General features: G+C 37.5%; 1 protein-coding gene across 5 annotated transcripts; it reads left to right on the top strand.

The window, feature by feature from the left end:
• Positions 1-46: 46 nt before the first annotated feature.
• MDM2 (MDM2 proto-oncogene) lies at positions 47-27,782 on the top strand. Of its 5 annotated transcripts, none has more exons than XM_077775189.1 (11): positions 47-280; positions 1,021-1,105; positions 4,240-4,314; positions 6,782-6,915; positions 9,456-9,505; positions 13,272-13,339; positions 13,466-13,562; positions 17,946-18,106; positions 22,521-22,676; positions 23,744-23,821; positions 26,693-27,782. In XM_077775189.1, exons 2-11 carry the CDS (start codon positions 1,025-1,027, stop codon positions 27,269-27,271), a joined length of 1,479 nt encoding a protein of 492 aa, XP_077631315.1. In that variant the 5' UTR covers positions 47-280; positions 1,021-1,024; the 3' UTR covers positions 27,272-27,782. The 5 variants fall into 5 exon arrangements, with proteins under 5 accessions (XP_077631315.1, XP_077631316.1, XP_077631312.1 ...); XM_077775190.1 differs by having other exon boundaries at positions 139-290; XM_077775186.1 differs by lacking the exon at positions 47-280 and adding an exon at positions 730-871.

Below are 27,782 nucleotides of genomic sequence, written 5' to 3'. Positions count from 1 at the left end.
AGGGGCCTGTGCGGCCCTGTGTGGCTGGAAAGAAAATGGAGTAAGAGCCCGAGTCTCAGGGGCCGCCCCAACCCCTCCGACCGAGGCCCTGCCGTCTTCGCCGCCAGGAGCCTCTTTCTTCTCCGGACCTAGTGCTTTCGAGCGCCCCAGTGGCCTGGGCCCCGCTGGAGGAATGGTCGCCGAGGCCCAGGGCGTCGGGCTTCTGCACGCCCAGTGAAGGCAACTGGGGAGCCTCGAGGGTCCCCACTCCTCCTACTCCAGGCGCGGACAACTCCGCTTGGTGAGAGCAGGTACCGGCCGGGAAGCGCGTCGGCAGTTCTGGATTTGTTCCGTGACCTGGGGTCTCCTAGCTCGCTGTCGTTTGTAGCCTCTTCCTCGCCTGCAGGCTTTGTGCATTTGTTGGTGGGGGGCGCGGGGCACGTGGGTTTGTGGAGGTTTTTGTTGGAGGGAGGCAAGGTTGTAGCCGCCCGGGAGGAGGGCGGGGTTTCGGTTCCGCCAGCCCGGCGGGCGGGAGGCGGGGGGCTCCGCGGGTGGTCCGGATAAAGGTCACGTGGGCGGGGGATGCGTTGCGGGGCCGTAGGCTGCTTCTCGGCTTGGGGTCCCAGTGGTGACAGGTGCCTGTTCTGTAGCCTGCGTGAGCCGGGCGCCTTGTCTGGGCGGGTTTGGGCTGGCTCTGTGGCTGAGTTGACTCAGCTTTTCCCTTTGGGCTGGTCAAGTTCGGACACGTTCCTAGTACGCAGCAGGAGCTAAGCCCTGACTTGTCCCCAGCTGGGGCTATTTAAGCCATGCGTTTTCCCAGCTGTATTCACTGGCGATTGGAGATAGATACCTGTGGTCACCAACGTAGAGCACTTATTCTGCACTGATCCAGGTAAGGACCAGCTTGTTACTGGCTTTAGTTTGACTACAATATTTAAGGGCATTGTTTATCTCCTTTCCACATAACTTCGGTTTTGTTTTTTTTCACATTTGTTTCCTTATTTCAAGTTTTTATCATGTGTGTTTTTTTCCTACTCATAGGCAAATGTGCAATACCAACATGTCTGTGTCTACTGATGGTGCTGTAAGCACCTCACAGATTCCAGCTTCGGAACAAGAGACCCTGGTTGGTATTTTTGTCTCAAGTGTAACTTTTAAGAATTATTTATGAGGTGATCAACCAGATTCCATAGACTACATTTATGGCAGGGCTCTTTAAATGAAAATGTATGAAAGTAGCTTGAATTCTGCCATTCAGGCATAACCATAAAAGCTGACTGTAAGAACCGGTATTAATTTCTTTGTCCTTTACCACATTGGATTTAAAATTGAGTTCCATTACATCCTTAAGCACGGATTCTGAAGTTATGTTTATTATGTGACCGATTTTTTTCCCCTATTTTGACCTATCATTTAAGTTTCTAAGTCATAAAACAAATTCATGCTTAGAAAGATTTTAGGCATTACAGAAAACTGGAAATTCTGATCCTCTCTCTCTTTTTGTTTAGTCTATTTATTCATATGGGGGGAAGGGGGAGGGAGAGAGTCCCAGGCAGGCTTCAAGCTGTCAGCCCAGAGCCTGATGTGGGTCTCTATCCCACAAACCTAGAGACCATGACATGCAGCGAGATCAAGAGTCAGATGCTTAACTGAGCCACTCAGGTGCCTCTCTAGTCTTCTCTTTTGACAATGTGTCTTTTTAGGTTTTTTTGTATATACACATGTATATATGTAGGTGTCTGTATACATATATATGCAGATTTTAATTTGTTATTCTGTTTGTTCTATTAAAACAGGATTAAACTAGAGTTGTGCAAATTACATCCAAGTGAGGAAATCTACAGAATTCTGTTTAATGCCTCCATAGTGTTCCAGAGCATTAGGGTACCATTTAACAAATTTATGCCTCTACTGATAAGGTTTTTTATTTTAACTTTTTTTTTTAAAAAAATTGTGTTTTGAGTATTACAAATAGTGCTGCTTTGGGGCCCCTGGGTGGCTCAGTTGAAGCATTTAACTTTGGTTCAGGTCATGATCTAGCAGTCCGTGAATTCGAGCCCTATGTCTGGCTCTGTGCTGACAGCTCAGAACCTGGAGCCTGTTTCAGATTCTGTGTCTCCTGCTCTCTGCCCCTCCCCCGCCCATGCTTTGTCTCTGTCTCTCAAAAACATTAATAAAAATCTTTTATAAAAAAAAATAGTGCTGCTTTGTACATGTCTCCTATAGGATTTTGTAGAAGTAGAGCTCCTGGGTCCTAAACTATACGTGTATTTGATTGCTATTCACATCTTGATAACCAAAAGATTATAACAGTGTTCACCTTGGCCAACACTGAATATTTCCAGTTTTTACTTTTTTGATATTCTTTTGGTAAAAGGTACTGTATCATTGTTTAAATTTGTATTTCCTTAACGTCTGTTGAGATTGGGTGTCTTGTGGTTCCTTAAATCATTTCTGGGATTTGCTTGCTCTCATCTGTTCACTTTTCCTTTAGGTTTATTGTGTTTTTTGTAATAATTTGTAGTTCTCTGTGTTTCAAATATATTTAAATTTTATCATTTACAAATGTTGCATTTAACTTCATGTTGGTTTTGAGAATGTTTTTATGAAGTCAAATTTATTGACTTGTTGGTTTTTGAATTTCATATCATGCTTTGGAAGAATTCTCCCATTCCAAGATTATGCAGATATAGTCCTGTATTTTCTTGTAGTATTTTAATTTTCACATCTAGATCTTTTCTCAGTTGGCATTTATTATTTTGTTATTAAATGAAAGATTAAGAATGGTTTTTATAGTATTCTCATTGTGTGTATTTTAGGTCTTAATAAAAGACTAATGGCTTTCCATGCGGATTTTTACTTTGAGTTGTTTTATGTAGTTTGAAGTTAATATAGCATATATAAAATTTGAGGAGGAAAAAAGTAATTTATTTAATCATTTTCAGAGAGTTCATTCTTTAAAGTAGCCTGGAAGTAAAGTGTACATATAAGCACACGCACAACAAAGCGTGTGATCAGAACAGCTAATGATTCAATACTAATGTGTATTTTAAGTTTTTTGGTTATTATTTCCTTGATTAGCTAGAAATAGGCAATTTTCTTGTATCTACTTTTGCGAGTTAGATACCATTCTGGGCTGCTGTTACATTTCCAAGGAGACAAAGGATGGGCGTATACTGAAGAGAGGTGCAGAGACCCCAGTCTTTGTGGAGGGAGCAAGCTGTAAAGACACTTGCATTTTGAAGATTTTGATACAGCAACAGTTAGGGAGAAAGAGTATATTATATCTTTGCCTCCTTGCCATTTATTTTCTCAATACCACTTGCAGAACTTCTAAATCAGGGCGAGGGAAGCTATAACCTGTGGACCAAATTTGGTTTCTTGCCTATTTTTATAAAGAAGGTCTTACTGAAATGCAGCCATGGCTATTGGTTTACATATTATCTGTACTTCTGAGTCAGACCATGTGGCAGGAAAAGATTCAACTATTTACATTTTGGCTCTTTCTAGAAAAAATTGACCCCTGATCTAGTTGGCTGGCTCCTTGAATAAAGCTCATATTTTATGTTTGCCCCCTCCCTCATACCTACCACTGTCTGGTGCGTGGTAGAAACTCAATAGATGTTTGTCAAGTAGATATTTGAAATGTAGACCAACTAAGAGGCAGCATGGTATAGTAGGAAGAAAATGCTGCTTTGTAGAGGAAGTTGTGAATTGCAGTCTCATATCTGCTCTTAATAATCTTTGTCAGTTTGGATTCTTTAAGTTGTCCAGCCTTCAGGAGCCTAATGTGTGGAAAGAGAATGGGAAAAGGACCTACCCTAAAGACTTACTCTTCTCTCTTGGATTTTGCAATGTAGTTTATGGTAATCTCATTGGAGTATTCCATTTATGCTTAAGTTTGTAAGGTAGTAAGCAGATAATAGAAATAGCTGGAGGAAAAAGAATAATTTTCACTGCCTTGGCATGGATACTGTTTCTGATTGCAGCTGATGATACTTGAGGATTCTGTGCTTATTTGCACAGTAATTAAATCTCAGCATTTTTTTCCCAAGCTGCCTTGACAGTCTGTGGTATTCAGTTTCTATAGTTTATTCCATTTAGTAAAACATGTGACTTATTTTTGGAGTTCTAACCTTGTGAGATTGTTAAATGTAATGTCTGCTATGTTTATTGAGATTCATTAGGGACATGCTTGCTGTGGGACTACAGTTCTGGAATAGTTTTGGAAGTATAATAGCCACTTTTTGTTTTTTATAGGTTAGACCAAAGCCATTGCTTTTGAAGTTGTTAAAGTCTGTTGGTGCACAAAAAGACACTTATACTATGAAAGAGGTAAGTTAAGCGATAACAAGATAGCTAATGTCTTACTAGTTACATGTAGTCATGGGGAGAAATTGGCCATATAGAGTGATTTTTCAGTAAGCAGCAGTATTAAGTATTGTGGCCATTTGGACTATAACTTGAAGCTGAAAATTCTAATTATACTTGACTATCACTTCTCAGCTAGGAACTCTTTGAGACAAGGGGAGACTCTGTAGGGGTTCTTAGCATTTTTGTGCTGTGGACCCACTTGGCAAACTGGAAAAGTCTTTTCAGAATCCTGTTTCCAAATGCATGAACCAAATGTATAGGATTACAAAGGAAACAAATTATGTAACATAGTTATCAAAATAGTAAGCAAGTTTGTGATATATGTACTTTTTTGTGTGTGTGCTTTTTTATTAACATAGTAAATAAGATTGAGCAGTAGATCTAATAAATGTAATTTCAAGGACTATCGTTAATATTTTGAGGAGTATAGTTAGTATTTTGAGGTGTTTATACCAAGCATAATGTGATATGAAAACACTTGTGATTTTTATTGGTGACAGAAATCACAGGTATTACTAATACTTTGTGGTCTGTTGCCTATATTCATACTTGAAGGAAAGCTAAATTTCAGTTAAAAGTTAGTGAAAATATAGAAATTTTTTTTCCATCCAAATTAATGGACCCCCTGAATTCTATCCAAGGACTTCTTGGGCATCCATGGATCCCAGGTTAAGAACTTCTGCACTAGAGATACATGAGTACAGTATACTGATCTTTCTGGGATAGAGGTGAGCTGATTCATGAACATATATGTTCTATTTAATGGATACATTTCAATGTATTGTTCTCTAGCTTGAAATTTGTGCACAGAGGCATGATTTTCAGTGAGAGATTGGGCCATCTTAGGCAAAATTTCACTGTGAATGAAATGTGCCTTTTCCCCATCTCTCCCACTTACTTTATGGGTCCCAAATTGCTCAAAACACTGAATTTCCTGATCTTCATTGGGATAGTGGGTCAAGAAGAGACTCCAGACCATTTTCCTTTTCAGCCACACTTTTTAAAAACTTCCAAATGGGGTGTTTGGTAGGAATGTAGGTTCTCTTCTTTCCCATGGTCTGTCAACCGTCTCTTCAATCCATACTCACCAGGGAATATTCCTTTAAGTGAGGCCTGCTTAGCCAGTTAAGTCTACAGATTGTAGGGAAGCATCAAGGTTAGGGATGTTTTTAGGGCTGTTAACTTGGGTTTGACCTCATTATCATCACATAATTAGTTAAGGAAACAAAAGGTATGCATTTAGTAGTAGATAGAAATAGGGGAGGGGCCCTTTGGTGGCTTAGTTGGTTACGCATCTGACTTCAGCTCAGGTCATAATCTCATGATTTGTGGGTTCAAGCCCCATGTCGGCCTCTGCTGACAGCTAGGCACCTGGCGCCTGCTTTGGTTCTGTGTCTCCATCTCTCTCTGCCCCTCCCCTACTCGCATTCTCTCTCTCTCAAAAATAAATGAATGTTAAAAAAAACAAAAAAGAAAGAAGGGGAAATTGACAAGGCTGTTATAAAGATGCACAATGCTTATGCTAAACCATGTAACAGTAATATCTATATGTTTTGTCTGATATAATTTTCAGTTGCAAGATCTTTGTTCTGGGGCATATAAGAGAGTGATGAAAGCTAATATAGGGTAGTAGAAAGAACACTGGACTAGGAGTCAGAAGACCAGGTTCATTCCCTTATCTCTAATACAGTGAAAACAATTCCATGAAATATCAGAAGAATGGGATAGTCCTTATAGAAGTGCATTTAAATTGTAAAAAAAAAACAACAAAAAACATGTTTAGGTGGTGGTTAATAGGTTTGTATGTGGATGTCTTTAGGTGTATTACTTCTTTGTCATAACGGAGCACACAACATTTAAGTGTATATGTATGATTCAGGGTCACTCTTTTGATTACTTATTGTTGCATAGATTATTTTGATATCTTTAAGGATTTATTCTATTCACTGAATTCTCCCAAACTGTTATATGGGTTTAGTTGGTCCCTTTCCTGTCATTCTCGTCTGTGATGACCCCAGAGGCTGTTGAGATGTTTGTTGTTTGGGGGGAGTATTTACTAAATGACTGCAGGTTATTGCTGTATTTTAGTTTAGGCTTTGATTTTGCAACTTTTTATTGCTCTCAGTGGTTTTGCATTTCACTGCCCTTTTCTTCCTAGTATGTAGTACTAGATATCTGAGCAGAGTTAAAAGCCTATTAAACACAGACACATTTCAAGGTTTATTTAAGTAAATTGGAGAAGCAGTGTCTACTCAACAAATTAGAAGGAAAAGATTTAAAAGCCTTTTAAGAGTATAGAATGGTTGTTATTCTAGATGGTTGTGGGTATGGTTGCTGGTTAACCGTTGTTAGATAAATGAGATATTGCATGTTTTTGAAACTAACATTTACTTTTCTTTAATGCTCAGAAATCATATTTCTATTTCAGGTTATATTTTACCTTGGCCAGTATATTATGACTAAACGATTATATGATGAGAAGCAACAGCATATTGTGTATTGTTCCAATGATCTCCTAGGGGATTTATTTGGAGTGCCAAGCTTTTCTGTGAAAGAACACAGGTAATTAATTCTTCAGTTTAGTCAAGTGTAAAAAGCCATCTGGGCAAACGTTTCAGTTCACCTCCATCTTCACTCCCTTTTGTCAGAGAAAAATTGTTGCCGTATATATAAAAGATGTGGAAATTTGATTTCTTGGCAAAATAGCATATTGCTTGAGAACCTGAGTTCCTGAATCTTACAAACATGGGTTTGAGACCTGGCTCAGTTACTTACTAGCTGTGTGACTTGGTAAATTGGTTTACTTGCTCTCAGCCTTAGCTTAGCCCATTTGTAAAGTAGGGATAGTATAAATACCTCATGTGGACTTTATGAAGACAATGTGTAAAAAGCAGTGTTTGACACATAGAAAGCATTTAAAATGTTAGTCATGGTTACTGTAAACTAAAAAATACTGCGATTACTTTCAAAGACCCATCTTTTGACTACCCTGTGGTAAAGGCTTAAATTTAAGCATTTGTTATTTTGGAGATTATTTTGCCAGTTATCATGATAGCACTTCATCAGCTGAATATAACACAGATAACGTTTCTAGAATTATTCTTCTGGGAACTGAAGACTCTTCAGTCATCCTTTCCTTACATTTGGAATTCCTTTTCACATTTGGTTTAGCACACTCTGTGTGGAGCTTTAGCCTGTATATTTATCTTAATGGGATGAATACTTTTCACCTGAAACAATTAACTAAGTTCTATTAATATTTGGTGTTCACTAATATTATATCTTAAAAGATAGTAATTAAATGGGATTTTATAACTTCAAAACAGTTTCATTATGTAAGTATCATATGTATTCATTATTGGACGATAGGAAAAGACAAGCCAAGAACGGGGGTTGGGGGGAAGACTATAGTTTGTCATTGAGTGGTATTTTTATCTGTTGTTCTTCTGTTATGTGCAGATGTGTTTTAACCCAGTTGTGAACATACTGTATTTAATTTTGTCATGCTTTTTAATTTAACATTATATAAACATCCTTCCATTAAGAAGTCACATTTGTCTAATGTTTGTTTTATTTTTTAATATAGTTTATGATCTAGTTGGTTTCCATATAACTAATGTTTATTTTTGTAATGTTTATTTTGTTTTTTTGAGAGGGAGAGCGAGCAGGGGAGAGGCAGAGAGAGAAGGAGACAGAGATCCAAAGCAGGCTCCACACTGAGAGTAGAGAGCTTGATGTGGAGCTCGAACTCTCGAACCATGAGATTATGATCTGAGCTGAAGTCAGACACTTAACTGACTGAGCCACCCAGGCACCCCTAATATATATTTATGTTATTATTTTACACTTGGCCTTGGGATATAAGCTTTATTTTATACACTTAAGAAATAACTATGTTGGTGATTTTGTACCATTTGAGTGTTGAATCTTTCGATAACGTTTTGAGGTACAGTTGTATAGTTTCTCACATTGAAAGCATAGTTTAAATTTTATCTTTGACTTGAATTTTAATATGTTGAGAGGTTAAACACTGGGGAAATTGCTAACTTGGAAAAAGGATAGGAATACTGATTTTTGTGTTTACAGGGCTGTATCATTAGTTCCAAGGGTGAAAAGAAATAATTGAATTGCCACTTCCCCCTTAACTATAAGAATTAGAAATGATATGTGACCAATAACATTCTCTAAAATCATTAGTTTAAAAAGGTAAAAAAAGAAAAATGTACCATAACGTCAGTGAAGACTAGAATAACTGAATTGTCTTCCTGTTGAGGTACAAGCTCTATGAGGGAAGAGATTTGTTTACATTTTATTCCTTGTTTTCAGTCTGTATTTATTAAATGAATGAAGGAGACTTTAGTTTTTAATACATTTCAGGTACAAGAAAGAAAATTCATTAGGTAATTGGTCCATGGTTGATAGAAGTCAAAGTTATAATCAAGTTCCTATGATGTGGGTTTTGTACAATCCACTACCTTTTTAGGCAGTTTACTTCTAAGCTTTAAGCACAGAACTAGAAATTTTTCTTTTCTGTTTGAACACAAACGTATTAAACTGCTTTCTGTATTCACAGCCATTCTCTTGGGTTTTTTGGTAAAGTCCAAACAAGGCATATTTCAGGAAATGGAGATCAGTTTTTCAGCTAGAAAGACCATTGTGATTAATAAGAGTAACCGTAGGTAATCACTGTACCGCCAATTATTATGATGCTTGTTAGGGCCTAGAAGCTTGCCAGTGGTATAGTTTGAATGCAGTAATATATTTAAAGTTTATTTATTTTGAGAGCAAAAGCGTGAGTGAGCATGAACGGGGGAGGGGCAGAGAGAGTGGAAGAGAGAGTGATTCCCAGGCAGGCTCCACGCTGTTAGTGCAGAGCCCAGTGTGGGGCTTGAACCCACAAATAGTGAGATCATGACCTGAGCCGAAATCAAGAGTCGCACACTTAAGTGACTGAGCCACCCAAGCACCCCTGAATGCAGTAATTTAAAATTTAGTTTGTGCACAGTATAGTTCATGCTAATACGTATTTAAAAATCTGGTTAAGTCCAGTTTAATATATTTTTATTTTAAAATGTTTATCTCTTTTTTTTCTTTCCTACAAGGAAAATATATACAATGATCTACAGAAACTTGGTAGTAGTCAATCAGCATGGTAAGTTAATTTTGAATACCATAAACAGACATCATGAGAATATTTTAAAGATGTTTTATGTATGTGAAAGTCATTTAATTGGAACAAACTATATGAACTAAAATAACATAATACAGAGATTCTAATGGAGATTTGTGATCTGTAAAGTTAAATATTTTATGCCATCAATTTAAACCTTGGTATATCAGTATTAATATTTATTTCAAAAGATAATTTTTGGGTTTTTTGGGATCTCACAAGCATTTATTAAACACTTATTTTTTAAAATTTATATTTTTACTTTAATTTCAGTTTAGTTAACATACAGTGTTTTATTTAATTTCCAAGGTACAGTACAGTGATTCAGCAATTCTATACATCACTCAGTGCTTATCACAATTGCACTTCTTAATCCCCATTACTTATTTCACCTATTCCCCACCCTCCCCCATCTCTCCTCTGGTAGCCATCGTTTGTTCTCTAAAGTTAAGAGTCTGTTTTTTGGTTTGCCTCTTTTTTGTTTGTTTTATTTCTTAAATTCCCCATATGAGTGAAATCATATGGTATTTTTCTTTCTCTGACTGTTTTCATTTAACATTACACTCTCTAGATATATCCGTAGTGTTGTAAATGGCAAGATTTCATTCTTTTTTTATGGTTGAGTAATATTCCATTGTGTGTGTGTGTGTGTGTGTGTGTGTGTATTCTGTGCATACACACACACACCTCTACTACATCTTTATTCATCTATCTGTGGACACTTGAGCTGCTTCCATAAAATAATTTGGCTGTTGTAAATAATGCTACAATGAACATACGGGTGTATTTATCTTTTTGAATTGGTGTTTTTGTATTCTTTGGGTAAGTACTCAGAAGTGAAATTATTGGATCATATGATAATCCTATTTTTAATTTTTTGAGAAACCTCCTTACTTTCACAGTGGCTGAACCAGTTTGCATTCCCACCAGCCGTGCACATGGGTTCCTTTTTCTCTACCTCCTTGCCAACACTTGTTGTTTCTGAAAGGTAGACAATTTCAGACGGCCGTGCTTAGATGTCAGTAAAACTTGAAACATATATTAAGAGGTTTGGGGAAGTAATACAGATACTTAAGTAGGACCATTTGAATAGATGGGCCCATTTTTTATTTTTATTTTTTTTTAATAGACAAAACTTTATCAGTTTGTTCAGGTAAGTGGCATCTTATTTCCCTATCTTTAGGCTTACAGTTCTCAACTGGTTATTTTTAGGTCACATATCCCTTTGAGAATCTGATGAAAGCACTAGGTTCTTATTTCAGAGAAGTAAGAAATATATATAGCGGAATGCTGGTAAATGTTTAACAATCCTTTCATTCTTCAGGGGGAAAAGACCTGATTTGTGGTGTTTGCTGATTTCCATGGTGTAAATAACTCCCACCATGGCCATTTTCAAGCTATATACATGGAATTAGTAGGAGGTACATGGTCTGCTTTGCCAGTAGGATCTGGCTCCCAACACACCACTGACTTCTTAAAGCCCATTCTTGAACTAAAATTAAGAATTGATACCAGAAGCTTGTTTATGCAGTGAACTGGCCACTCTTTTGCTTCCACTATTCTGTATTTAGACCTTATTGTTATATTGTTTTGTTATACTTGATTACATTTATAGATTTCTTGTATCCTAATCAGGTTTACATTCTGCATCAGCAATACAGTGTTTTAGTAATACGATGTCTAATAAATGTGTTAAGTTGAATACTCCTCCAAAGTTAGGATTTAAGATCCAGAAAAGAGCACTGCTATCTTTTCCTAGAGTAGAAGTGACTATTAGACTGGTAACGTGATGCTTTGTTTTTACAGAGCTCTTTATGAAAGTAAATGAAGGCAAATAAGATAATAGTATTATAGTAGTATTTTCAGTTTTTTAAATATCATCCCGGATGATTCATTAGTTCATGTAAAGAAACCGTGGTAGATACCAGGAAAATTATATTAATGAGATGGTAACCTGTAGATTACTTCGGTTATTTCCATTTTGTTATTTCTGTTTGTTTCAGGTTTCTGTTAGTAGAATTAACTTCAGAACTCTTGTAACTGTGTTGTCAACCTGTCACACCTAATACTTCCTTTTCATTACATCTGTTTTGTAACATCTTTATTATACTAAGACATAAGATAACGTATCTATATGCATAACTTAAAATAACCCATGATATAAAGAAGAAATAAACTATTAGGATAATGTGCATAATTTCAAAATATTAATGCTTGGGCCTGACATTTGCATTGAGATGAAAATGTTTCAGAGGGAGTAACAAAGGGTATTTGATTATGATCTTTGGCAGCTGTATATATTCCATATCTGAAATGCTGACTTCTGAGCTCCAGGTCAATCCATCCAACTAAAAACTAAACTCACCTTCTTGGATGAGTTTTATCCACTTTAGTTCATTATCTTCCCATTCAAATCTCTTTTATCTTCTGAAGTTTCTCTTTTGGTGAATGATTTTAACTTCTGTGGAATTGATCTTTCTTCCATGCCTTAGTTTAGGCTTGTAATACTTGTGTATTTGTATTATTACAGTTACTTTCTAATGCTGGCTTCCCTGCCTCTGCTCTCTTTTTCTTCTATTTTGCCAAAGTGATTTGTCACTCTACACTTAAAATGACCATTTATGAGTTCCTTACTGTTTTCTGGATTAAAAAAAAAACATGCATTTTTATCTATTGGATTAAACCTTTTTAGGAGTGCCAGAGTGGCTCAGTAGATTGAGTGCCTGACTCTTGATTTTGGCTCGGGTCATGAGCCGAGGGTTGTGGGATCTGTGCTGCGCCTGGAACCTGCTTAAGACATTCTCTCTCCCTCTCCCCCTCCCCTTCTCTTCCTCTCTCCCCCTCTACTCCTCTCCCTCTTTCCCCTTCTCCCCCTCTCCCCCTTCCCTCCCTCCCTCTGCCCCTCAGCCCTTCTTGCATGTTCTCTCTTTTTCTAAAAAAAAATAAATAACTTTTTCTGGTGAGTGGCTGTAGCAGTGCTGTAGGGAAGATTCTGAAGTGTCAGCTGGGAAGCTTGCAGTGATGCAGGATTGAAGGCATGAGTGCTGTTTGTTGACATCCTTGTTCTGTTTTGCAAGACACGCAAGATCCTTTAAGATCCTGCTTATATTCTAGTAATAATTAACTACCTGTAGTTCCCTGCAACAAGCATTGGCAATTCACTTCTGGATGTTTTTTTTCACGAGGTGTTCCCTTGGCCTGGAATAGCTTTTCTTAGTCCTACTTTATATTTTATGGAACCTTTCCTGACTTCTTGTTTCTCAGACCTTGCTGTGTCCCTACCATACAATCATTGCTCTGTCTTCTTCACTTTCATTATTCTTAATGTGTTCTCTGTATTAAAATTGAATCCTCGGGACGCCTGGGTGGCTCAGTTGGTTAAGCATCCAACTTCGGCTCCGGTCATGATCTTGTGGTCCGTGGTTCGAGCCCCACATCGGGCTTTGTGCTGATAGCTCAGAGCCTGGAGCCTGTTTCAGATTCTGTGTCTCCCTCTCTCTCTCTGCCCTTCCCCGTCTCGTGCTCTGTCTCTCTCTGTCTCAAAAATGAATAAACATTAAAAAATTTTTTTTAAAATTAAATTGAATCCTCATTTAGCATCTAGCATGGGGTTGGCACCTGGGAGACACACATTTAACGTTTGTTGAAAGGTTAAATTGTGTAAGGAGTTTTTCCTGGACTGACAGACTAGTTTCTTTTCTAGTTTGTGATTCTTTGTTGTTGTTGTTGTTTTTTTTTCCCCCATCAGAACCATCAGATTCAGGCACATCTGTGAGTGAAAATAGGTGTCACCTTGAAGGTGGGAGTGATCAAAAGGTAATCTTGAAATGAATGCATTCTAGTATGATGTTTCTTGAAAGTTAGGTTATGTTAAACAAATAATTTTTAGCTCCCTGGTGTTACAAGTTAAGTTTTTGTTTCTTTCCCCCCTTGCGTGCTTAGGAACCTGTGCAAGAGTTGCAGGAAGAGAAACCTTCATCTTCAGATTTGGTTTCCAGACCATCTACCTCATCTAGAAGGAGAACAATTAGTGAGACAGGTATATATGGTTAATTGGCACTTTCAGACAGCTTTTTAATGTTTGGTCTCTAATGAAGTTAATGCATTTAAGCTTAATGAAATTGTGCCTTTTTTGCCTTAGATGAATGAATTTCTGGGTTTCTTTCATTCTTAGATGATTCATTTAAAAATTGCTTTCTTAGCAATATTTTTCTGGTTGACTGTTAAGTTTTTTGGGCCCCACTGGAGGTTATAGTTAGCCAGCTCTCTTATTTCAGGATAATAGAGAACAAGTATATAAGATGTATTTTAGTCATTATTCTTTGTTACCTTAGCAGTTAAAATATTTGTCGTTTTAATAAGTGATGAAACATACCAGTGAGTTTAAAAACAAAGTAAATAACATCTTAGAAATGAAGATGTGATAAAAAAAAAAATAGCTGAGGACATTTTTATAGAGAAGATGAGGAGGAGGAGGCTGTTGTCTGATCAAAAGTCCATAACTAAAACTGTATGATTCAGGTGAAAGAAGAGTTCAGCAGATCAGTGAGATCAGATAAACCAAGACTAGAATTATGCACATGAGAGCAGAGGGCAGTAAGGGCAGAGGATGTTTTGTTAACTGCATGGGACTAGAGCAAGTGGCTAGTTATTTGGGGAAGAAAGGACAAATTCTGTCTATACCATAGCCAAAGTGAATTCTAAATGAGTTTAAAAGATAAATGAAAAAATTATATTTGAAGGATATTCACTTTAAACTTGATGGTGTCAATACCCTTATTACATGAAAAGTTCCCCAAAATTGATATAAAAATATTAAAAATCCAAATAGCAAAAATGGCAAAAACCAAGTTTTTCATAGTAAATACAAATGACTAATAAATATGAGGAAGGAGGGCGTGGGTTTTTGCGAGTTTGCTTTATAGACCATAAAAAATGCAAAAAGGCATCTTTTCTAGCTACAAAAATAAGATATTTTTTTTACTCCTCTTTAACGTGTATTGGCACTGATGTGCTATTGGTGTACAGTAGTTTAACACCAACTTAAAACTTTATGGATTATTAAAAGCCTTGGCGTTCTTACCATTATCCCCATAACTCTACTTTTACAAATAGAGATACGGAAATTCAAAGATAACATATATTTAGAGATACTAATTACAGCAGTTTTTATAAATGAAGACATATGGTAGAAAATGTCATCACTCTAGTTCAGGCCATTGCCCTCTGGTATCTGGACCACAGCAACAGCTTTCTGATTTTTTTTACAATTGTGTCTCTTCACACAGTACCAGAGGAGATGGTGAAAGGTAAATTGGATTGCATCACTTCCCCACTTAGCTACTTTGGTTATTTCAAATAAAACCCATGCTTTTTAACTTGGCCTATAAGGCCATGATCTACCTTCAACTTGGTTTTCGGCCTTTTCCTCCCACCTTTATTGTTTCCATTGTACTGATTACTTGGTTCCTCAAGTCAAAACTCTTTCCTAACTTAAGGTTGTTGGCACACGTTTGTTTTTGTTTGTTTTTTCCTGCCAGGACTTTTTCTACCTCAGCCTGACAAGGCCAGCTCCTCAGTTTTCTGTTTTTGCTGAAACATTCTCAGAGAGCCTTTCTCTTAACCAACCACAAAAGCAGATTTTCTTTTCTTTAGCCCTTCGCTTGTTTTCTCATACCACTCATAGCTGGTAAATAATTATGTTTCAGTTGCGTGGGTATTTGAAATTAAACTTCCTCTGGTGACAAGGATGATAACTGACTTCACTTTTGCATACCCACTGCCTAGCACAATGCCAAACAGTAAGCAGGTGCTCAGACTTGTGGACTAAATAGTTCAGTTTTATGAGCAGTATATAAATCTATGTCATGGACACCATATTCTGCAGCCATTAAAAATAATGTAAAAGAAAATTTAAGAGCAAACCACCCCCAAACTGTACATATAGTATGATTAAAATGTGTTTTTTAAGAGGAAATAAACAGGGGCGCCTCAGTGGCTCAGTTGGCTAAACAGCATCTGCCTTTGTTTCAGGTCATGATCTCATGGCTCGTGAGTTTGAGCTCCGCATTGCGCTCTCTGGTGTCAGTGGAGAGCCTGCTTTGGATCCTCTGTCCCCTCTCTCTGTTCCTCCCCTGCTTGTATTCTCTCCCTTTCTCAAAAATAAATACTTAAAAAAAGTAAATAAAAGGAAATAAAAGCTGGAAAACTGTTACACCAAAATGTTAATAGTAGTTACTTCTCAAGGGTAACGCAACAGATGCTTTACATTTTAAAATTTTTCTTTTTTTTTTTTAAGATTTCTATAACGAGTAATATACTTTAATAGAAAAAAGCCCCAAATGTTACTTTTTTTCATGTTCGTTTATTTTTGAGAGAGACAGAATGTGAGTGGCATAGGGGCAGAGAGAGTGAGACACAGAATAGGCTCTGAGCTGTTCGTACAGGGGCTCAAACCCACAAGACATGAGGTCATGATGTGAGCTGAAGTCAGACACTTAACCGATTGAGCCATCCAGGCACCTCCTAAATGTTATTTTTAATGGAGGTAAACAATAAGAATCAGTTGGTGTGGTTTTAGGCTTCTAGCACACGTTATTCAACCATGATCACCTTTTATAGGGAATACAAACATGATTAAGAACTTACATCAAGAACTTGTGATCTAGTTGTGGAGCAATCAACACAGAATTACTTAAAGTATAGGATATAAGAGTGGGGAATTCAGAGGAATAAGATGACTTTGACTAGGAAGGTCAAGAGAAGGAAATGGAGTGAGCAAAGGTGCGAGTTGTACCTGTTTCAGGTACACGGATTATGTTTTGTTTAATCCTGTAACCCTATTTAGAACTTAACTAAAAGGCTGCGGTGAACATCTTTTCCACATACATCCTTAAGTATGCAAGTATTTCTCTAGGATAGAGATTGCCCACAAAATGTTGTATTATTTTACATTTCTTCCAACAGTATATAAAAATATCCTTTCTCTCAAATCTCGAGACTCTCATTTTAATTTTTGTCGTTCTTGGGAGTGAAAATAGTATCTTGTTTTAATTTATATGCCTTTGATCAGGAGGTAGGGGGTGTTTTCATATATTTATTAGTCATTTGTATTACGTGAATTGCCTTTTCATATCTTTGACTTCTGGGTTTTTTTGTTTTGTTTCTTGTTTTTAATTTTTTTTAATGTTTATTTTTGAGAGAGAGAGAGAGCGAGCCAGAGCATGAGTGGGGGAGGGGCAGAGAGAGTGCAGGAGACACAGAATTCGAAGCCGACTCCAGTCACTGAGCTGTGAGCATGGAGCCTGACGTGAGATCATGACCTGAGCTGAAGTCGGATGCTTAACCGACTGAGCCACCCAGGCACCACTTGACAAATTTTTTCTTGAGGCCTTTTCAGTGTTCTGTCACACTTCCTTATCCCAGAATTATAAGAATATTAATGATAGTTTTGTTCTTTGTGTGTGGCTTTTTAATTCACTTGGAATTTATTTTTAAATCTGATACATGGGAAGACTCATTCAAGTACCTGAAAGATTTGGTAACATTCTGACTTAAAGTCAGAAGTAATTTATTATTTAAGATAAAATTTTGATTTACTATTGAAAATAGAGAGTACTGAGGGAATTGAAATGTTAAGAATACCTTCTAAGTAAATTAAACATTTTTGGCTCTTTTTAGAAACAAAATGAAATCTTATATTCTAAAGTGTGATTTTGACAGAAGAATTTTAGATTGGTCAGTGAAAGTTCTAGATGGATTAAATTAATTGTGACTTAAGGAGATGAAGTTTTGAAAGAAGCTTGAAAAGCTTTTATTTTGAGAGAGAGAGCATGAACAGGGTAGGGGCGGAGAGAGAGAATCTTAAGCAGGCTCCACACTGTCTGCACAGAGGTGGACATAGAACTCATCTCATGACCGAGAGGTCAGGACCTGAGTCGAAGTCAAGTCAGATGCTTAACCAACTGAGCCACCCAAGCCCCCCTGAAAAGAAAAGCTTATATGTGTGTTAAGTAATCTCTACACCCAACGTAGGGCTCAGACTCAACGACCCCGGGATTAAGAGTCCCATACTGACTGAGCCAGGCAGTTCAGAAGCTTGAAAAACTTTTAACAAACACAGTGTTCTGGGGGTGCCTGGCTGGCTCAGGCAGTAGAGCATGTGACTCTTGATCTTGGTGTCATGAGTTTAAGCCCCATGTTTGGTGTAGGACTTACTTAAAAAAAAATACTTGTTCTGTTGTAGCTCTCAGTTGGACAGATTCAATAAAGTGTTAACTTTTGAAACAGTAATAATTGACTATTTTCTCGTTTAATTGCATTGAGGTTAAATTTTGGTACAAATAGGTACTCGAGGCAGCTCATTTGCTAAATAAATCACAGTGTTGGGTTTTAATTGACTTGTTTTTCCTTACACATCCAGAAGAACATTCAGATGAATTACCTGGTGAACGGCAGAGAAAGCGCCACAAATCTGATAGTATTTCCCTTTCCTTTGATGAAAGCCTTGCTCTGTGTGTAATAAGGGAGATATGTTGTGAAAGAAGCAGTAGCAGCGAATCAACAGGGACTCCATCAAATCCGGTAATCTTTTAATTTTAAGTAAAACAAGACTCTTATTTTTAAAGTCTGGTTCTGTCCTAGTAAACATTTGGATAGAATGCACATATATGCAGTTGCTGTTACATACACAGTGGTAAATTTTTCTGTCAGATTAAATTACTATATAAATCTTCTCTATCCCCAACCCCAGATTTGGGAGAAGGGTGGGAGATAGTGCAGCTGTGGGGTGTGATGATAAAATTAGCACCAGTATTAATCGTTATTAATGTCTTCCTCCATAGTGGAGAATCTTTGTGGGCTATGCACCAGTAGTAAATTCACAGAAATCGGATTGGCCTGAGGATTTTTAGATTGATTGATTGATTGATTGATTGATTTTAAATGTTTTTTATTTATTTCTAGGAGAGAGAGAGAGACAGCGTGAGCAGGGGAGGGTCAGAGAGAGAGGGAGTCACAGACTCTGAAACAGGCTTCAGGCTCTGGGCTGGCAGTCAGCACAGAGCCCGACGCGGGGCTCGAACCCACGAACCGCCAGATCATGACCTAAGCGAAAGTCGGATGCTTAACCGACTAAGCCATCCAGGCGCCCCTAGTTTTGTTTTTTAAAAAATAATGGAATGAAAAAAAATTTGGTTCAGTTAGGTCTTAGAATCTAAGGCAAATTTGTTTTGAACATTTAGAATAACAGTATCTTTCTTGTAGCTATCAGCAGACAAGTCAGCATAGCCTAAGCTGCACACTGAGCTGGACATAGGCCCAGGTATCAGGAAAGGTGTGTTTAGGAAGGCTGTGAGATAGAGGCATGTTCCTGCAGGGATGGTAGGAGAGTTTCAGTAATTTTGATTATTGATACAAAATTCTAAAGAATTAGGAATAAAATTCTTAAGAGAGGTCATTGAAAGAAGTTTGGTTAAAAAAGGTTTTGCTAACAAGAATGCCTGACAAATGGAATATTTTCTTTCTTGTCATTAAACATTTGTCTTTAAAATATTAACTAAAATTGGAACTTTTATTTGTGATACAGCAGTATCTCATGGTCATTATTCTGGATATTAGTGTTCATTTTGTAGTTTCCTAGAAGGTATAAGGGACTGAATCAGTTGTCATAGTAACCCAATTCTTTTTGTGTATTGTTGTAATTTTTTACATTCTTTTTTTTCTCTTCCAAAGCATTGATTTTTATGGATACAGATGTACCCTGTAGACTTCGTATTTAATAGAGCTGTTGCTTCTGTAGGCCACTAGATGGCATATAGAGCAAGTTCTTCATTCAGTAGGCATCCTAAGTGTTTTCTGTGCCAGGTTCTGTTTGACCCTCTAGGGATAACCAAGGTAGATATAGATATGGTCCCTGCCCTCAATGGGAGACGCATCATCAACAATTAAACAGATAATTAAGACATTTAACAAATGCTGTGGAAGGGCGCCTGGGTGGCTCAGTCGGTTAAGCGTCTGACTTTGGCTCAGGTCATGATCTCACAATTTGTGGGTTTGAGCTCCATATCGGGCTCTGTACTGACAGCTAGCTCAGAGCCTGGAGCCTGCTTCGGATTCTGTGTCTCCCTCGCTCTCTGCTCCTCCCCTGCTCCTGCTCTGTCTCCCTTTCCCTCTCTCAAAAATAAACATTAAAAAATTAAAAAAAGAAAAAAGAAAAGAAAATGTCTTAAAAAAAAAAAAAACAAAAAACAGCAACCCCAAATGCCGTGGAAAAATAAAATACAGGTACTTGAGAGCAAATATATGTAATCTGAAAATTGAAACCAACTAAAGCTTAACATGTACACAGACTTCATGTTTGGGTAATTTTATTCTTTACAAATGAGTTAAATAGAACTATGCCCCATTAAACTTACAGACTTTGTTAAAGTTGTTTCAGAATTTTAGTTAAATGATATTTGAAGTCCTTGTTTTTGCTTTCTACCTTGGAACACTGCCTTGTTATCAAAGCAACAGAGGGTTCTTTTTTCTTTTTGTTAGCCTATCCTGTATTCTCTTCTAAAAATTCTATTAGAAATCTACTGTTTTGCAGGCTGAGTTCCTACTTGTGAAAGCTTTTTGGGTAGGGCAGAGTTTTTCCTTCATTTTAGCCTACCTAATATGAGGATGGTTAGTCCTCATCTGGTGTCATTATTCACCTGGTTGTGAAGGCAGTTAAAGGAAAGTGCATTTGCTTTCCATGTTTTTTTTCTTTTGGGTTTAATAAATTGAGGAACTAAGGCTGTATTCTAGGCTCTATACTAGGCAGTTTACACGGTACCAACTCAGCAGCCTCACATCTCATTTATAAAACTTAAAAAAAAACTTTTTTTTTTTAACATTTGTTTATTTTTGAGAGACAGCGTGAGGGAGGAGCAGAGAGAGGGAGACACAGAATCTGAAGCACTTCCATTTTTAGATGGGAAAGATAAGCTTGAGAGTTTCAAATAACTTGTTTAAGGTTCTATAACTAATAATTGTGTCAGGTTGGAAACAGAAATTGTCTTGGGAAAACAAAATGGCCATGGCTGTGTTCAGTAAAACTTATAAAAACAGATGGATGGTGGGCCGTACTTTGTCAATCCATACCATAGAAGATGCTTGCTAAAACTTTCATCTTTTTTTGTGATGTGTCCCCATATTCTAAACTTCATGCACTAGGGGCTCCTGGGTGGCTCAGTTGGTTAAGCTTCTGATTTTAGCTTAGATCATCTCGCAGTTTGTAAGTTCAAGTTCCGCATCGGGCTCTGTGCTGACAGCCCAGAGCCTGAGGCCTGCTTCAGAGTCTGTGTGTGTGTGTCTCTCTTTTTGCCCCGACCCCTCTAAAATAAACATTAAAAAAAATTTAAACTTCACACACTAAATGCTAGTTAATTGAAGTATATACAGTTTGCTAGGTTACTTTATTAGAGATTGTATTCTAGCTTTATATGTAATCTTACTACATTTAAAAAATTTTTTTAATGTTTTTTTTTTTTTATTTTTGAAGGAGAGAGAGAGAGCATGGGGCAGGAGAGGGACAGAGAGAGAGGGAGACACAGAATCCGAAGCAGACCCCAGGCTCTGAGCTGTCAGCACAGAGCCTGATGCGAGGCTTGAACTCAGGAGCCATGAGATCATGACCTGAGCCGAAGTCGGACACCCAACTGACTGAGCCACCCAGGTGCCCCAGATGTGATTTTAACCTGAATGTTAATGGAGTCCTTGTTAAGAATTAGAACTGCAACTTGTCAATATTGCTTTTACTACTATCCTAGCATCACTGTAAAAAAGTCTTTTGACCTCATTTAATTCAGACTCTCATAGATGAAGTAGCTCTGGCTACTTCATGGCTTTAAATATGCCCAAGGTTAAATAGGTATTTAGTGGCAAATCTAGAGGAAGAATATATCCTGAGGCGCCTGAGTGGCTCAGTTGGTAAAGGGTCTGACTCTTGGTTTTACCTCAGGTCTCATGATCTCACAGTTTGTGAGTTCGAGCTCCACATCAGGCTCTGCACTGACAGTGTGCAGCCTGCTTAGGATTCTCTGTCTTGCTTTCTGCCCCTTCCCTGCTCTCTTTCTCTCTTCAAAAACAAATAAACAAACATTAAAAAAGGAGAATGTTTGTATACTGATTCTTAGACCAATGTTTTTCTAGCCTTTTGTATATATTCCTGTTCTTAGCAACTGACAGCAAATACTATGCGACTGATGGTCATATTGGGGTTCTTCTATAAAATGAGATCCCACATGAGCTGATAAAGAATTTTTAAAATATATTTAAAAAGTTATGTCTGAAAGCTCTTCCAAAGAAATTATTATAAAAGTTCACTAAAAAAACCACAAAATTTTAAAATCTCATAATTGCTGTGTGGGTTGTAGCTACTAGTATTCTACCAATCTGAAGCTCTAAAGAGATTAAGACATCCTTTTAACTCTTAAAGTATGTATAATTCATATAAGAAATGTACAGAAAACTGTTTTGTATAATTTTATGTGTTAAAACACATTATATTCAATATGTTTGTAGTAAAGATAGTTAAAATTAGAAGTATTTGTATTGACATAGGCTTTATCAAAAATGGATGAGTAGGACTTAAAAACTGTTAAATTATTCCAGTGAGAGAGATAAAGTGTAGGAAGTCAGGCTGCCAGGCTTGGTTTAGGAAAAAATGTACATCTGGCCGATTGTTCATATTGAGGATGGGGGAAGCAGTGTCTAGTTGGGAGATAAGATGAAAATGTTACTATGGCCCTACTATGTGTTCCTTGAATGCCAAGGGGATTTGGCCTTTTTCCTTTATGTAATGGGGTTTTGAACTGGAAAATAATATAGTAATAACCCAGAATCTTAATCTAACCTCATTGTGCAGGATGGCTCTAAGGAGGAAATAGGACTGCAGGGATGAGTTAGAAAGCTGTACAGAGGCCAACAGGTAATGTACTTTAAGTAACTTTTTTTCTCCCCCCGGTTTTAGGATCTTGATGCTGGTGTAAGTGAACATTCAGGTGACTGGTTGGATCAGGATTCAGTTTCAGATCAATTCAGTGTAGAATTTGAAGTTGAGTCTCTCGATTCAGAAGATTATAGCCTTAGTGAAGAAGGACAAGAACTCTCAGATGAAGATGATGAGGTAGTTTTATTTCTCTAATTATAGTCTGAATTTCTTCTTTTTTTTCTTAAATATTTTATTGTCATGTTGGTTTCCATATAACACCCAGTGCTCATCCCAACAAGTGCCCTCTTCCATGCCCATCTCCTCCCTTCCCCTCTCCCTCACCCTATAGTCTGAATTTCTTAAATATTTTCTGTATTCATTGATGATGTTTAAAATAATAATGTATTCTGATTTCACTTAATCTTTGACTTTGTTCAAACTAGAATATTTTGTGGACTTCAGGCTTTGTAGTTGTATGATTTATAGTCTTGTAAGTATAAATGTCAAAGAAGTCAATAATTCTTAATGAACATTGTTCTAATAGTCTTATTTAAAAAAAATTCCTCTCTTTGGGATGCCTGGCTGGCTCAGTGGGTGGAGCATGTGACTCTTGATCTCTGGATCATGAGTTCGAGCCCCACGTTTTAGGGTAGAGTTTACTTAAATGAAGTTAAATTTTAAAAATTTCCTTCTTTTAACATTAATTTACTTAAAATAATTTTTTTTAATGTTTATTTTTTTGAGAGAGAGACAGAATGCAAGCATGACTAGGGCAGAGAGAGGGAGACACAGAATCCGAAGCAGGCTCCAAGCTCTGAGCTGTCTGCACAGAGCCTGACGCGGGGCTTGAACTCATGAACTGTGAGATCATGACCTGAGCCCAAGTCAGACTCTTAACCGAGTCACCTAGGCATCCCTACTTTTTATAAAAGTAAAGTATGCACACAGTTAAAGTCACTGGAGGTGACCACCTCCAACATTTTTGGCTGATTCAGTTATTTAATATCCCCGTATTTATAAAATAAAAATGCTTATACTGAAGTTTTTGCCTTATTCATTATAAACATCCTGTCTGTTGCCTTTTTACCATAGTGGGTGAGGATTTCATGCCCCTCCATTTTCCCACCCTCTATTCCATTCCACCTCTGCTTCTCAATTTCTCCTCTATAGTGGTACATGCTGTTTGTTTAGGACTTACCACTAAGAATCCTTCTTGGTTAAGGAAAAGTGATAAATTGATGCTGATGGATTTATTTTATTAGGTGTATCGAGTAACTGTGTATCAGGCAGGGGAGAGTGATACAGATTCATTTGAAGAAGATCCTGAAATTTCCTTAGCTGTAAGTATACATCTGTTTTTTTAAGGAATCAAAACATTGAGGTTAATGTTAGAAAAATATGTCTAGTCTACTTCCTGACATGAGGTAATTTCTATAAAGCTAAAATCTTTTTTTAAAAGTTTTAAAGTTTTGAAAGTTTAAAAGTTTAAAAATATTGTTCTTTTGTTGTTTTAGAATCTGTTAACTACATTAAAAAAATTTTTTTTTACATTTATTTATTTTTGAGAGAGTAAGAGCATGAGTTGGGGTGGGGCACAGAGAGAAGGAGACACAGAATCTGAAGCAGGCTCCAGGCTCTGAGCAAGCATTCAGCACAGAGCCTGATGCGGGGCTTGAACCCTTGAACCGTGAGATCATGACCTGAGCCGAAGTCGGACGCTAAACTGACTGAGCCACTCAGGCACCCGTTACTACATTTTTTAGGGTTTTTTTTGTGTCTGCTAGGATCTGAACTTTGAAAGAATTTTTTTATTGAAAACTTCAAGTTTACACAGCATAGAGATTAGTATAATGTATTTCTAGTGTAGTTATCACCCAGCTTTAATAGTTAGAAACATTTTGCCCATCATGTTGATTTGTACTAGAGAATGTGGTAGGTAGGATTTGCCATTTAAGAATTCAGGACATTTACATTTCATGCTTCGTAGGGTTCCTATATTGGAAGTTGGGTTTTTTATTGCATACTAAAACTTTAATTTTTTTTAATGTTTGTTTGTTTATTTAGAGAGAGAAGGGGTGCAGGGAAGGAGGGGAGAGAGAATCTCAAGCAGGCTCTGCACTGTTACTGCACAGCGTGATGCAGGGCTCAATCCCATGAACTGTGAGATCATGACCTGAGCTGAAATCAAGAGAATCAGCTGCTTAACCGACAGAACCACTCAGATGCCCTGCTTTAATTTCCTTTTTTTTTTTTTTTAATGTTTTATTTATTTCTAGGAGAGAGAGAGACGGCGTGAGGAGGGGAGGGTCAGAGAGAGAGGGAGTCACAGACTCTGAAACAGGCTCCAGGCTCCGAGCTGGCAGTCAGCACAGAGCCCGACGCGGGGCTTGAACCCACGAACCGTGAGATCATGACCTAAGCGAAAGTCGGACGCTTAACCGACTAAGCCACCCAGGCGCCCCTAATTTCCTTTTTTTTTAAATGTTTATTTTGAGGGCGCCTGGGTGGCTCAGTCAGGTAAGTGTCTGACTTCAGCTCAGGTCATGATCTCACGGTCTGTGGGTTCAAGCCCCATATCGGGTTCTGTGCTGGCAGCTCAGAGCCTGGAGCCTGTTTCAGATTCTGTGTCTCTCTCTCTCTGCCCCTCCCCCCACTTGTGCCTTGTCTCCCTCTGACTCAAAAATAAATAAACCAAAAAAAAATTTTTTTTTAATGTTTGAGAGCACAAACAGGAGAGAGGCAGAGAGATGGAGAGAATCTCGTACAGGCTCTGCATTGCCACTTCAGGGCCTTATATGTGGCTTGAACTCATGAACTGTGAGATCATGACCTGAGTTGAAGTCAAGAATTGGACACCTAACTGACTGAGTCACCCAAGTGCCCCCAATTTTGTTCTTAATAATACCTTAGTTGTATTTGAATAGGAAATCTCATGTTTCTTTGCTGAATTGGAAACAATTATCTAAATGCAAAAAAGGTGAAATTGTAAAATGAAAAAAATATATTTTTTGCTATAATAGAAAATAATTTGAGGGGCGCCTGGGTGGCGCAGTTTGTTGAGCGTCCGACTTCAGGTCATGATCTNAACTAATTGACTTACTTTATGCCAGACATAGATCCTGCAGTTTATAAGCTCTTTGAAGCACTTTCTCCCACATATTATACAACTTTTGTCTTTGGTTTTATCAGTTGGGTAGCAACCTACATTGAGAACTTGAACTAATGTGGGAAAGTGAACAGTTTCCATCCCTACTGCTGATATCTTAGGCATTTGTGAGGCATCTTAAAAGTGGTTATATTGGGGCACCTGGATGACTCCATCAGTTTAGCATCTGACTCTTGATTTCAGCTCAGGTCATNCCCCCCCCCCCCCCCCCCGCCCCCTACACACACACAAGTAAATACACAGTATTAAAAAAGTGATATTATTCATGGAAAATTTTACATGTATGTTGTCCTCAGGCAAGAACCATGCTTCAGTTAAGATAAGGGGATAAGGATGTATTCATTAAAGAGCCTGGGGGATGGAAAGCGGTTTGTTATCCAAATTGCATGATGATAGAAAGGTTGGGAAACAAGTTGAGGTATGGGAGAAGCAATAAGCAGTTACAGAGGGGAGAACACAGGAAAGTATAGTTAAGTAAGGGGCATACATTTGGATAGTGACAAGGATGACAGATTTTAGGTGGGCGTGATTGCTGAGAATGTTTTAGCATTTCCTTTGTGGATGAAATTAGGGAAACTCCGTTGAGCCCTGGTTTTAGAGCACTTCCAAGGGAGTCCTAGTCAATGGCTCATTGGGCAGTGGTTTTGTCTAGATTGATTGGGTGGACCTGGGGCATACCTTTAAGAGAGTGAAGTGGGTACAGGCCTCATTTCAGAGTAAAAGACCACATTACACTTGCTTCAACTAGATGAACCAGCTGTATCTGTGCCCGCAGATAACTTTATTGGTACATGATTAAGATCATGGTGAATACATATTTTGTTTTAGGATTCTTCAGCATGGTTTGGCTGAAAAAAAATAGATACTTTATGTGTGTTGTTACAATCTCATGCTTAAGGGAAGATTGTTACATGTTGAATGTTTTATATAAAAATGCTGAAAACTGAACTCTGATAGATTTTATTTCAGACATCTTGAAGTTGCTAAGAGTTGGATATGAGTAGTTGTTAAAGGGTTACAAAAACTAATTCTTTTTTCATTGAAGGACTATTGGAAGTGTACTTCGTGCAATGAAATGAATCCTCCTCTTCCACCTCATTGCAACAGATGTTGGGCCCTTCGTGAGAATTGGCTTCCTGAAGATAAAGGGAAAGATAAAGGGAAAATGCCTGAGGAAGCCAAAGTAGAAAACTCAACCCAAGTAGAAGAGGGCTTTGATGTCCCTGATTGTAAAAAAAAAACTATGGTGAATGATTCCAGGGAATCATGTGCTGAGGAAAATGATGATAAAATCACACAGGCCTCCCAGTCCCAAGAAAGTGAGGACTATTCTCAGCCATCAACTTCTAACAGCATCATTTATAGCAGCCAAGAAGATGTCAAAGAGTTTGAGAGGGAAGAAACACAAGACAAAGAAGAAATCGTGGAATCTAGTTTTCCCCTTAATGCCATTGAACCTTGTGTAATTTGCCAGGGTCGACCTAAAAATGGTTGCATTGTTCATGGCAAAACTGGACACCTTATGGCATGCTTTACATGTGCAAAAAAGCTAAAGAAGAGGAATAAGCCCTGTCCAGTATGTAGACAACCAATTCAAATGATTGTGCTAACTTATTTCCCCTAGTGGACATGTCTATAAGGGTAGAATTCTATATTTCTAACTATATAACCCTAAAAATTTAGACAACATGAAATTATTTTTTTTACACATATCAAAGTGAGAAAGGGTCTCCATACATGTAGATTTATTTCTTCTCTGTAGTATAATTTACTTTGGGAATGGGAATAGTAAGTACTTCCTTTTAGAAAAATTTCACTTCTGTTTATATTCTATATTTGGATTTTAATGTAATTCAAGTTCAATATGTAGGTCATCTTTAACCCCCCTACTCCTCATGTTTTAAATGATCCCCACTTAAAATTTAGAGAAGGATCTGATTTTTTAAATGAAAACATTTAAATGCAAGTTATGTACATTTAGGGTATGAAATGCAGTGATTATGCTACTTAGAAAACATTCAAATCTGCAGATAGTTTCATTTACCATGCCTATCCGTTGAATTGTCTAAATTTTTAGGTTTAGTATACAATATTATTTATTGATTTACAAATAAAAATACTAAATGTTTGATTAA

Source organism: Crocuta crocuta, unplaced genomic scaffold (assembly GCF_008692635.1).
Source record: "Crocuta crocuta isolate KB4526 unplaced genomic scaffold, BGI_CrCroc_1.0 scaffold97, whole genome shotgun sequence".
Classification (NCBI taxonomy): Eukaryota; Metazoa; Chordata; class Mammalia; order Carnivora; family Hyaenidae; genus Crocuta; species Crocuta crocuta.
This window is presented reverse-complemented; position numbering and strand designations above follow the sequence as displayed.